At 35.4% G+C, this 14153-nt stretch overlaps 1 protein-coding gene across 1 annotated transcript; it reads left to right on the top strand.

Annotated features, from left to right (window-relative positions):
- The first annotated feature begins 5859 nt into the window (after positions 1–5859).
- On the top strand, positions 5860–6810 carry LOC129405761 (olfactory receptor 10AG1-like). The gene has a single exon (XM_055143095.1). It carries the CDS (start codon positions 5866–5868, stop codon positions 6808–6810), a length of 945 nt encoding a protein of 314 aa, XP_054999070.1. The 5' UTR covers positions 5860–5865.
- Positions 6811–14153: the final 7343 nt, after the last annotated feature.

Here is a 14153-nt window from a genome sequence, read left to right as displayed (position 1 = left end):
CTAACCATTGTTATTTTCCCTGGGGCCATACTTAGAACTGTGGGTGCAATTTTACAAATGTATTCTTAAATATTCTGCATAATATTTTCCTGCTGAAATTTTGTACAGTGAAAATGTTAAAGGATTATGATAGAAAATATTTGAAAATATAGTTCAAAAAATTATAAATTTATTGTTTTGGAAATCTATGACAATAATAACTGAGAATGATCAGGCTGTACAAGATCTGAAGGTTAGAAGTAGGGACATTCAGTGTGAATATTGAGGACCACAATATCTAAAAGGAGAGAGAGAGAGAGACAGAGAGAGAGAGGCAGAGAGAGAGAGAGGCAGAGAGAGAGAGACAGAGAGAGAGAGAGAAATGTGCCAGCCATAGGGCAGGTAGGAGGTAGTGGGTGGGGGTTGATGGGCTGGTGCTGGGAAATGTACACTGGTGGAGGGATGGGTGTTGGAACATTATATCACTGAAACCCAATCATGAACAGCTTTATAATGGTTTAAAAAAACAGGATGGATAATAACAAATACGAGATAAGAATAGAAGAAAATAATTTATGTGTAGATACTTTCTGTAAAGTTAAATATGAATTACTTAAATTATTAGGCTCCATCAGCCAGAAGAGTAGAGGATATGCACCCAGGTATGCCTGGAGATTGTCCTGGTATACCTAGAATAATAAATTTTTATCTGATATTTAAGAAAAATAACGAGTTTCATTTTATTTATGTATTTATTTTTGATTTGGATCCTATAAGGTCCCCTGAGCCTGCCAGAATTGATCCTTGAGTGCACGACCAAGAATAAGCCCTGAGCAATTCTGGGTGTGACCCCGAAACAAAAGCTAGCAAGCAAACAAACAAGTAAATCTATGAAATTTCAAATTATGAATAAGAGGGCCAGGAGTGATAGTCCAGTGGGCTGGGCACTTATCTTCATATAGCTGACCTAGGTCCCAGGAAGTTAATGATCAATATGTGACTTATGGATCCGTACTTTAAAAAGTTATATGATATTTCTGAAAGTGAATTTAAAAAGTTAAATTCTTGATAGTACAGCAGTAAAGGGACAAAAGAAAACATTTAGAGAACAAAATGGCCAGTCCTTAAAGTATACATATATATGTATGTATACATATGCGTGTGTAAAACAGATAGATATATAATTACAAATATGTAGAAAGAGAAAGAGGGTAGCCAATTTTACCTGAGATGCAGGAAGAGGAAGAAGTTTACAAACATGTTAATTTTAGGTAAAAATCGGTCCTTATATATATTTTTTCTATTACAAAGAAATGACACTTATGACTGACTTGAAATTTAATCATCAGGCGCGAGCAGTCACATATCTCCATTCATGTGCATAAGCTCCTGTGCAAGGAAAACATTGGGAGGGAAAAAAAACAGGTCCACAGATTAGCATAAGTAAGTGAAGATGTAACTAACCTGGAAAACCATCAGATATCAATTATGACTCTCACTTATTGGCTGAATATAGATAAGCATGTGAAACAAGTCCATGTGTGACAATATGGAATCTTCATCTTAACAGTAGGATGCAAAGAAAAGAATAGACTGTCTTTATTTGCTCCTTAAAGAATAAAACTCTGAAAAATAAATTGAGCTATTAATAACAAAATAGCTTCTAGAGAAATTTTATGTCACTTCAAGTTATTTTACCTATATTCAACCAATTAGTTAATATAGAATATTAACTAATTTTAAGAATCTATACTTAAATCTATACATTTTAAGAATCTATACTTCTAGCGCCCTACGCAAAAGATTTATTTTAGTACCAAATGCAAAAAATGTTGATTTGGCGAATTGCTTAAATTAGTTGGATATTAGCACTGTAGCACTGTCATAGCACTGGCGTCTTGTTGTTCATCGATTTGCTCAAGTGGGCACCAGCAACATCTTGATTGCGAGACTTGTTCTTACTGTTTTTGGCATATCGAATACGCCACGGGTAGCTTGCCAGGCTCTGGCATGCGGGTGGGATACTCTCAGTAGCTTCCCTGGCTGCAGTTAATCCTGACCCCTGCATGGCTGAACAGATAGGGTAAATTGGAGAGGCTAGGTCAGCCTGGTGCCTGCCCAAGCAGAGCCCCTGGGAGCCTCTAGCTTCAACAATCCAAAATCGCTACCATACCCCCAGCCTAACTCCATCATCTCAGGACAGACCTCACAGAGATATAATCTGCTGAAAATCCTGGTAGGCGGATATCCAGTCTTTCTCGGGTCAGGTTGGGCTACCTTGTCACAAATTCCTGTACTTCTAGAAGCCTTGGCAATCACCTCCACACTTCAAAGCTGCCTCCCTGTTAAAAAGCTACTATAGTCTTACTGTCCCGATAAAAATACTGAATACTCTGAACAAAGAGGATGACCTCTTAGTATCTGTATTGCAAACCATAATGCACAAAAGAAAAAGGAAAGAGAGAGAGAGAGAGAAACAGCAAGAAGAAAAGGGCCTCCCATATAGAGGGGCAGGGAGTGGGGGCTGCGGTGCTGGGGGAGAGAGGTAGGGCAAGAGGGGTCATTGATGATGGAAAATGTACACTGGTAGAGGGATGGGTGCTGGATTATTGCATGACTGAAACCCAATAATGAACAGCTTTGTAAAGATCTATCTCATGGATATTCAATTGAAAATATTTTTAAGAAAAGTAATGTGGAGTTCATGACCACTTAAAACAGCTAAATAAGTTGCTGAATAGCAGTATTCCTACAAAAAAAATCAATCAGATATATAATAATGTATTGGAATAGTGCCAATTCCTACAGATGGAATATGAAGAGAAAAAGCAGAAAAAAATATGTTACATGCTGTTATCATGGACTATTGAGATTTGAAGATCTTCCAAATCTTGCATTTTCTCATCATTTAAATGATTTTTTTCCACTGGAAGTAGCATCATAATCATCCTAACCATGTTTCATACTGACCTAAAGGAAAAAAAAACATGTTCTTCGTTTTTCTGGCTTTTTTCTTTTTCAGAAATCTGTGAATATACTGAGGATTCTGAAGAAACAAGCTGTTGATTGAGAACAAAAGCATGTCCATGCTAGACTGGCCATACAGTGTGTTCTTCCTTATTCTGGAAAATACGGAAAGTTTATTTCTGTCTCTGATGGTCTATAACCACTAAGCACCCACTTGTAGCTCCCGACCTTGCCCTAGAGTCAGAAACCAAAACATGTCCATCAGATTGGTGCTCAGCTTTGGAACGTCGGATTCCTAGTTGATACGGCCAATTTTACAAAGTCAGCCATTTTTTGTTTGATTTTTGGGGGTATGCATGCAACAGTGCTCAGAGGTTACTACTAGTTCTATACACAGGAATTACTTGTGTTGCTGCTGTGGAGACCATATAGAATACCATGGATCTAACCGTCAGCAATGTGTATTGCATGTGGCCTACCCAGAGTGGTGTTCCTCTACTGATCCTTGCAATTTTTGGATTCCTGCACTTAAAGATATTTGTCTCTATGTAGTTGGTATTTGTTATATTAGTTGCAATGATTTCTTTTCTATAACTAACTACTCAGTTCCTAGATTAAAATCATTTGACCCATTCTAATGCTGCCTTCAACCAGAGGTCAGGACATTCTTATCCATATTTATACTTCTTTATCTCATAGTGTGGTATTATTCTTTTGATCTTCCCCCACCAGTTATAAAAGACTCAAGTCAGTCTGCAAGAACTGACTTGCTGTATTTTGTTTTTATACCAGAAACAACTTCAAAGTCATTAAAATATTCTAGAGGTTGGGGGCCGGAGGGATAGCACAGCGGGTAGGGCGTTTGCCTTGCACGCGGCCGACCCGGGTTCGATCCCCGGCATCCCATATGGTCTCCCAAGCACTACCAGGAGTAATTCCTGAATGAAAAGCCAGGAGTAACCGCTGAGCATCGCTGGGTGTGACCAAAAAAGAAAAAAAAATTCTAGAGGTTACTACATTCTTGGCTGAAGAACCAGCTACTTTTTAAAGATTTCACAGATTTTTCTCTATTGTTTAGCTTACAAGGGATATGGACCCTGTATTATTATTTTGAGTAGTGATATTATTATTTAACCATGTACAAAAACTTCATACATATCAGTTCTGACTTACTGTATTAAACTATTTTAATGGCAGGAAGGATCATTAACTGAATAAGAAAGTTCGTGGGTAAGGAGGGGTGGATCTTAATCCCCAGGGCTAAGACTATTTCTTACTTAAAGAGCAGAATTTGTTTGGATAGTAGAAGATAGAGTTGATGGTGTTTAGCCTCAGTTTTAACAAAAGAATTATTCCTCTTCAAAAATTCTTACTTATTATTATACATACTTTAATTCAATCATCAAAGGTAAGCTTTATACTTAAAAGCAATCTAATAGCTAAGCACTCATATCTTTTCATATCAAGTTTCAGTCAACATAAATCTGTAATTTTAATATCTGCAAATTTATTGTTAATATTAAATTTTCTCATGTAGCACTGTAGCACTGTCATCCTGTTGTTCATTGATTTGCTCAAGTGGGCACCAGTAAATTTTCTCATTACAGAAAATAAAAGGAGGACCTTTAACTCTTTTGTTGTTTACCTTCAAAAACACATTGTATGTAATTTTTGTACCTGTGAAAATCTCTCTTATCAAAATAGAAAATAAAACATATTTTATTACATAATGAGCTGATAAATTTTTAAATTGTTCATTGTTGTTAGACTCATAACCACTGTACGTGATAAAAAGTATTAAAGAGCATTGGTTTGCTTGCATTTAATGCTTTGTAAGTGATCTATATTATATCTCATAAAAATCCAACTATGTATCAGAAAAGATAATGACAAATAGAGGTTTGCATCTTACTAGTACTATAGAATCATTTGTTGAAGATTAAGTTACATTAATAGTGAATCTGAACATGCTAATGGCTTCATGACAAGAGTTTATTTATACCTTTATAGAATTAGATTGAAATAAAAAGCTCTGAGTTGACCAATGGGCAATATTTATTCCATTCATCAATATAATGGCCACATTCTAAATTCAAACTCTGAAAATATTTTGAATAATTGATTCAATCAATATTATGAAAAATCACATTGTTACATTTAGCTAAGTGATACAGCAGATCACCTTTCAGAGATGTACAAAATAGAACTATTTAGACATTCATAAATAGAAAAACCTGCAATTATGGTGTAAAATTTGTGGAATATTCGTTTTTGAAAGTTGGTGGCATAGTGTTTGTAAGATAAAACATGACTTTGGTAATTTGATACAACTGATTTTATTTATTTGTATATTTACATTTTTTAGAATTCCATTGGGTAGTTATAAAATTATTATATAAGAAATGAAAGTTGAGGCAGAAGTTTTGTGACAGAATGCATCACATATCTTTTTTAACTTCCGTGGTAATGTGTATTCTTGAGTTTTATAAAAGTTCTCCTTTGCCTATAAATATATGTAAAGAAGAGATTGAACATTGACAGAGCTTCCATAAAAGGTAGATCTCATTAAGAGAATGAAAATAATGGACATTTCTGAAAGCAATAACTTAAATCAACAGTGGGTGCATGATGGAGGTTCTCTCCCAGAATGACTCAGTAAATTATTTAAATATTTATTTTAATCAATACCCAAGGTTTAGAGTATTGTGTTGAATAATATAAGAGAACTCGGTGTGCTTTAAAATGTAAAATAATATAGAGAAGAAAGATCTTGAGTTTAGTAGACTTAGACAAAAGAAATCCATACCAAGGTAACCTCTTAGTCACTATTTAGTTCCTTAGAATCTCAGTCATAATTTCTTAGGTAAAACATGAGGCACAGGAATTAACTTGCAATCTCTCATTTAATCATATGTACAGATGACATATGAAAAGATGAAAGAAGACAAAAATTTATCCATGGTGAACCAATTTGTCCTCGTGGGATTTTCTGATCTTCCAAAGATCCAAGGGTTATTGTTTGGAATCTTCTCTGTCATTTATTTAATTATATTACTGGGAAATACTCTAATAATAACAATAACCAGTCTTGATCCTTCACTACAGAAACCCATGTATTTTTTTCTGGGAAATTTTTCCTCATTGGAAATCTGTTATGTATCAGTCACTCTCCCCAGGATGCTGAAAGACTTGTGGACTCAGGATGGAAGCATTTCTAGACTGAACTGTGCTACCCAAATGTGCTTCTTCCTTATGCTGGGAGCCACTGAGTGTTTCCTTTTGGCTGTGATGTCCTATGACCGCTACGTGGCCATCTGTAACCCTCTGCACTACCCTCTCGTCATGAACCACAAGACCTGTGTCCAGCTAGCTGTTGGCTCCTGGATTGGTGGAATCCCAGTCCAGATAGGGCAAACCTGTCAAATTTTTTTTCTGGATTTCTGCAACTCCAACAAAATCAATCATTTCTTCTGTGACATCCCTCCCATTCTTCAGCTAGCTTGTGGAAACACCACTGCACATGAGATATCTGTTTATGTAGTAGCTCTGCTCTTTGTAGCGTTCCCTTTCATGTTGATACTTGCCTCTTACAGCAAAATCATTGGCACCATTCTGAGGTTGCCAACAGCTACAGGACGGGCCAAAGCTTTCTCCACCTGTTCTTCCCATTTGGTCGTTGTACTTTTATTCTTTGCATCTGCTACCATCACCTACTTAAGACCTAAATCTACGCATTCTCCAGGAATTGATAAACTCTTGTCTCTTTTCTATACTATAGTGACTCCAATGTTTAATCCTATGATATACAGCCTTCGAAACAAGGATGTCATTGCAGCACTGAGGAAATTATTTCTAAAAAAATAGTGTTTAGTTCTATGGCAAGTGTTTAGTGTGCTCTCTCCACAGTTAATGCAAAGAGCAATGCAGTGTAGCTCTGAACACTCCCCTTCATGCAAGTTAATCACTTGAGCTCCTGGTATACCTTTAGATATTTTCCTCTAATTCTTCTGTTTCATTTCAGTCATTAACACCAATTTGCAAGTTTGTAAATGTTTATAGCTTTTAAGATATCCAACTCATGACTAAAGTGCCAATATCTCCCCTCCAATATCCAGAGGAACTTACCTTGCATTCCATACTTCTTGATAGCATCAGTTTTTCATTAGAAGACATTGTGTGTTTTTTATCTATCTATCTATCTATCTATCTATCTATCTATCTATCTATCTATCTATCTATGTATAATCTATCTATCTGTCTGTCCTTCTATCTATCTACCTATCTTCTATCTATTTATCTATATATAGAAATTTAATACAAATTATATATAAACACATATGTATCTATGTATGTCCTATTATCCTGAGGCTGCATATTATCTCAATTAAACTATATTCAATGCTAAATGGCTAAAGAATGAGCTTACACATAAGTAGTCATGAATTTCACATAACTCAAAAAAATGTAACTCAAGTTAGAGTGTTAGTATTTTTACATAAAATATAATATGCAATATGGAATTATATTTGTCTAAATAATTGCAAAAAGCCTTATGCTAGTGTTTGGTAGAAAACTTTTTAATGTACTGCACATGGCTTGATCAGTAGGTATTTCATAATGAATGTTAATGGTTGATTAATAACTGAATAAATTAAAGAATGTGTTTCATAAAATATCAATATCAAGTTTTATATCACAAAATATAATAGGTGCTTTATTTTTTATATTTCTGTGTACATGAGTGAATATGCATATAGTAATATCAATTATAATAACTCAAAGAAAAGTTTAATTTATGTGTACTTTGAATTTTTTTCCAAATACGCTTATTCCAAAGCACTTGATATAACAATGCTTACATCCTTCAGCAAGATGATTTGGATATATTCCAATGTTATATTTTATTATTCAGGTCCCAGAACAATTGTCTTCAAATTAGTTTTTGCTTTTCATAAGAGCGGTCCAAAAATAATCTTACAACAGGGATTATTTTAAAAGAAATTATTCATAAATAATTTAAGGAGAAGAAAATTTTTAGAATTATTTAAAAAATTACACAAAGTTAGCAAACTGCACTTACAGTAGTGAGTTTAATCTTTTGTTGTATTTTGTTTTGAGGGTACACCTGGCTATGCTCGGGGTTTACTCTTGGCTTTGTACTCAGGAATTACTCCTGGCAGTGCTTTGGACACCATACGAACCCTGGTCGCTGGTGTGAAAAGAAAGCACCTTACCTGCTGTACTATCTTTCCAGGCCTGGTCAGATTAAGTTTTTCATGTCTTTAACCCTTTTTATTTTTATATTAAACCTTTGAACTAGGGTAGTCAAGGAAATTTTCCATCTGCAATCAGAGTAACTTATGCCTAACCTCTTACTTCCAGATTCCAAAAACAGAAATTTTCATTAGGAACATACTTCATGCCTATTTCTGTGGATTGATGTTAGCTGTTTTCCCCACAATTCTATCCTACTACAGATCCATTATAATTGTAATCAAGTATTAAAGAAGTAAAAAGAAAGAAAAAAACAAAAACCATCTTGATCTATAGTCACATTTTACTTTATGGACCCATTTATATTCTCTATGGACTAAATGATATACTCTTTTTATTTATTTTATCTTGCTTTGATTTATCTTGTCTGAAGCCACATCCATTAGTGCTCAGTCTCATGGCTGGCTGTGCCGTCAGATTTCACTCCTGACTCAGTTCCATGGACCTTGTATACGGGTTCCAATTATTAACTCAGCTTTTTTCCAGGCAAGGGCTGGAGAGATACCATAGCAAGTAGGGCATTTCCCTTGCACTGGTTTGATTTCTCTGCCCCTCTTTGAGAGCCTGGCAGCTACTGAGAGTATCTTGCCCTCACAGCAGAACCTGGCAAGCTACCCATGGCATATTCGATATGCCAAAAGCAGTAACATTAAATCTTACAATGGAGACAATTACTGATGTCCGCTCAAGCAAATCAATAAGCAATGGAATGACAGTGACAGTGTTAGTGACAGATTTTGAGGCAAATATCTTTATCTGCACTACTAACTCTGACCCTAACACTTTTCCTCATAACTCATTATTGTCTCCAGGATCTCAGAAGAATGTTTTTTTAGGGAAAGATAAGAAAGAAAAAAAAAACATGTGAGCTGCAAACTAGGAGGAGGTTCAAAATGAACAATAGCTAATGGGCTTGTCCCCCTGGCCCCTTGAAGCATATTTTGTCTTATCTACAAACATCACTATATCACTCTATCAGTGTCATCCCATTGTTCATAGATTTGCTTAAGCAGTGCCACTAGCATCTACATCTGTCCCTAATTCATGCTAGTGTAGCTGGATGGCGTATTGGGGGAATCTTTTAGGATCTACAAACATAGCATGTCAAAATGGTTGGGCCCTTGGTGGAAGGACAAACTGAGGGTAAACTGTCCTCTGTTTTAGGCTTCAGGCCAGGCTGAGTTGCTCTTTCTAGTGTGGATATTTGGTCCAGTTTCAAGACCAGGTTGAAACTGGGAGCCATGTGCTGCTCTGGGCAGGGGAGATGCAGCCTTTGGAGCCATCTTCTTGGCCGCTCACCTCTGCCTTTTTATTGCTCTGGGGAGTATTTATTTATTTCTTTGGATGCTGTATCATTTATTAACTTTTCCTCTTGTTCCTTTGAGTTTGAATTTGATGTCCATGAGAATACAGCCTATGTTGAAAGTTCAAATTAGCACCCCATTCTGGAGCCACCTGCCCAGCATAACTAGATTATTTCTCCTTACTTTATGTGACTCACTAGCTTGCTATCTCTCCTCTTACCTCTTTATCTCTACATATATATCCCCTTATATTTCCTACATTAATCTACTTTACATTATAACAAGAAAAAATTGCAGAATGTCAATCTATATTATTATAAGCAAAAACATTGAAAAAAGTCTTTGTGAGCTTAGACAAAAATTCTTAAATACTCATTATCACAGCATCCATAAAAATAATATTTATGAATTTGATTTCATTAACATTTTAACTTTTGCTTTGTTATTAACATCACTCATAAAGGTGTCCAAAGAAAGTGACAAGTACTTGCAAATAACATATCCCCCCAAATGATTATTTCAACTCGAAATAGCATCAAAGTCATCCAAACCAAGTTTGATACTTGACCTAAAGAAAGAAAAAAGAAACTGCTTTTTTTTTTCTGGACAAACTTTTTATCAGCATAAATCTGTGACTATGTTGAGATTTCTGAAGTACCTGCACATTCAGGACAAAAAGCACGTCCATGCTGGACAAGTCCACCAGTGCGTTCTTCTTTATTCTGCAAAGTACTGAAAGTTTAATTCTGACTGTGATGGTCAGTCTATAACCACTAAACACCCACTTATAGCTCCCTGCCTTGCCCTAGAGTCATAAACCAAAACGTCCATCAAAGTGGTGCTTCAGTTCTGGATTATAGGGATTCCTAGTTATAGGGCAACTATATGAATTTTTCATTTTGCCCTCTTGTGGCTTAATGGAGTCAAATGATTTTAAAAATCTTTTTATTAGAGAATCACTGTGATGTACAGTTACAAATCTATGAACTTTTGTGTTTGCATTTCACTCATACAGTGATTGTTTTCCCATTCCTCCACCAGTGCTCATTTACCTCCACCAATGACTGATTTTTATTTGTTTCTTTTGTGGCCACATGCGGTGGTGCTCAGGGTTTACTTCTGTTTCTATACACAGGAATTACTTGTATTGTTTCTTGGAGACCATATCAGATGCCTCAGGTGGAACCCAGGTCAGCCATGTGTAAGGCATGTGACCTCAGTACTATCACCTGGCTAAACACTTTGTGAGTGGCATTCCTCTATTGATCATTGCAGTCTTTGGATTCCTTCACTTAATGGGAAGTGCCTCCGCATAGTTTTTATGTTAATTGCAATGACTTCTTTTCTGTTACTACTCAGTATTAGAATGATGCCTTTCTGATGCTGACTTTAGCCACCAGTCAGTACAAAGTCTTCTCCATCTGTAGTTCTTTGTCTCATATTGTGGTTTTATCTCATCGTTGCTTTTGGATCATGACATCACATGTCCATGACCAAGCTCTTAACACATAGTTAAGCATTAGGCACTTTGGCCAGACCCATCTCGATGCCAGGGTAGGACATAACTAACCGCTTGCGCTGGGTCCGTCCCGTCCCTCGTCAGGCCCCTGCTTTTGGGGGTATTAGGAAGTAAGGGCAGCTGAGGCTTAAGTCGAGAAAGCAGATACCCGGGAGTGAATAATATTCAAAGCCAATTAAATCCCATGTTACCAAAGCACGTTAACAACTGTCTTTCTTTGTCCATACAAAAAGGACATTGATTTAAAGTAAACTCTTCAAAAGACATAAGGAGTGGAAAAAAGCAATATTAAGCTAGAATATAAGTTCACTGTCTTAGCAAGGTCTGACCTTACAAATTAACAGTCTGATTAGGGGAAAAGCTGATAAACTAGTAGAAGTGGTTACAGAAAAACAAAGGAATGGAAGTGACTTGGGAGCACTTTGATGGGTGTGATTGATATACCTAAGCTCCTAGTGGCAGGGGAGCAGGACATACCAATGTAGTCTAGAATAGTTTAGAGACTATTACCAGATAAGCCCAAATTCTGTGGCAAGGGAGAAAGGACAAACAATGATATGCTACAGTCTATAACTACTAAACACCCACTTGTAGCTCCCTGCCCTGCCCTAGAGTTGTAACCCAAAACATGTGCATCAGATTGATGCTCAGCTCTGTAATATAGGGATTCCGAGTTAATAGGGCTAATTTCACTAAGTCAGCCAATTTTTGTTTGTTTGTTGTGGGCACGTGTGCAGTGATGCTTAGGGGTTACTACTGGCTCTATACACAGGAATTACTTGTGTCGCTGCTATGGAGACCATATAGTATGCCGCAGATCACCCCAAGTCAGTCATGAGTAATGCATGTGGCCTACCCCTGATACTATCACCTTGCTAGCCACTTCCTGAGTGATGTTCCTCTACTGATCCTTGCAGTCTTTGGATTCCTTCACTTAATGAGATTTGTCTCTATATTGTTGTTATATTAGTTGCAATGATTTCTTTCCTATCACTACTCAGTTCCTAGATTAAAATCATTTGACCCATTCTAATGCAGTCTTCAACCCTTGGTCAGTGCAATTTTATCCATATTTATACTTCTTTTTCTCATAGTATTAGTCTTTGGGTCTTCTCCCACCAGTTATTAAAGACCCAAATCAGCCTGAAGGACCTGACAAATTGCTGTAATTTTTTTTATACCAGAAACAACTTCAAAGTCATTATAATATTCTAGAGTTTGCTACATTCTTGGCTGATGAACTACCTACTTTTTAAGGATTTTACAGATTTTCTTTATCATTTAGCTTATAAGAGATATGGACCCTGTATTATTATTTTGAGTAGTGATAGTATTATTTTGCCATGTACAAAAAAAATTCATGCATATCAGTTCTGACTTACTGTATTATACTGGTTTAATGGCAAGAAGGATCATTAACTGAAAAGGAAAGTTTGTGGGGAAGGAGGGGTGAGTCTTAATCCCCAGGGTGAAGACCATTTCTTACTTAAAGAGCAGGATTTGTTTTGATAATAGAACATAGAGTTGATGGTGTTTAGCCTCAGTTTAAACAAAAGAATTATTCCTCTTCAAAAATTCTTATTTATTATTATTCATACATTAAGTAAATCACCAAAGGTAAGCTTTATACTTAATAGCAATCTACTAGCTAAGCACTCATATCTTTTCATATCAAGTTTCAGTAAACATAAATCTGTGATTTTAATATCTGCAAATTTATTGTTAATGTTAAATTTTCTCATGTAGCATTGTAGTACTGTCATCCTGTTGTTCATCGATTTGCTCAAGTGGGCACCAGTAAATTTTCTCATGTACAGAAAATAAAAAGAGGACACTTATTTCTTTTGTCCTTTACCTTCAAATACACAATGCATGTAATCTTTGTACCTTTAAAAACATCTTATCCAAATAGAAAATAAAACATATTTTATAACATAGTGAGCTGATAAATTTAAAAATTTTTCATTGTTGTTAGACTCATAATCAGTGTAAGTGATAACAAGTATTAAAGAGTATTGGTTTGCTTGCATTTAATGCTTTGTAACTGATAAATCTACATTATGTCTCATAAAAATCCAACTATATATCAGGAAAGTTAAAGACAGATAGAGGTTTGCATCTTACTAGTACTATAGAAGTATTCGTTGAGGATTAAGTTACATTAATAGTGAATCTAAACATGCTAATGATTTCATGACAAGAGTTTATTTATACCTTTATAGAATTAGATTAAAATGAAAAGCTCTGAATTGACAAATGTGCAATATTTATTCCATTCATTAATAAAATGGCCACATCCTAAACAAACTCAAGATATATTTTGAATAATTGGTGTAATCAATATTCTGAAAAATCACATGGCTACTTTTATCTTGTGACCTAATAGCTCACCTTCAGAGTTGAAAAAAATAGAAGCATCTACACATTCATAAACAGAAAAACATGCAATTATGGTGTAAAATTTGTGGAAGATTCTTTTTCGAAGGTTGGTGGCACAGTGTTTGTAAGATAAAACATGACTTTGATACAATTGTTTTTTCTTTCTTTGTATATCTAAATTACTTAGAATTCCATTTGGTACTTATAAAATTACTGTATAAGAAATGAAAGTTGAGGTGAAAGTTTTGTGACAGAATGCCTCACACATTCTTTTAACTTCTATGGTAAAGTGTATTCCTGAGTTTTATAAGAGTTCTCCTTTGCCTATAAATATATGTAAAGAAGAGATTGAAGATCGACGGAGCTTCCATAAAGGGTAGATGTCATTAAGAGAATGAAATTAATGGACATTTCTGAAAGCAATAACTTAAATCAAAAGTGGGTGCAAGATGGAGTCTCTCTCCCAGAATGATTCAGTAAATCCTTTAACCGTTAATTTTAATCAATACCCAAGGATTAGAATCTGTGTTGAATGATATAGGAGAACTCAATATGCTTTAAGATGTAGAATAATATAGAGAAGAAAGCTCCTGATTTAGTAGACTTCACAGACGAAATTTATGCCGATGTCACCTCTTATCCACTATTTAGTTCCTTAGAATCTCAGTCATAATGTTTTTAGGTAAAACACAAGGCACAGGAATTAACTTACATCTCTCATTTAATCATAT

Source organism: Sorex araneus, chromosome 6 (assembly GCF_027595985.1).
Source record: "Sorex araneus isolate mSorAra2 chromosome 6, mSorAra2.pri, whole genome shotgun sequence".
NCBI lineage: Eukaryota > Metazoa > Chordata > Mammalia > Eulipotyphla > Soricidae > Sorex > Sorex araneus.
The sequence above is the reverse complement of the archived record's forward strand: the minus strand, read 5'-3'. Positions and strand labels throughout refer to the sequence as shown.

Coding starts and splice junctions, on each gene's coding strand:
- LOC129405761 (XM_055143095.1), top strand. CDS start 5,866: ATGACATATGAAAAGATGAAAGAAGACAAAAATTTATCCATGGTGAAC.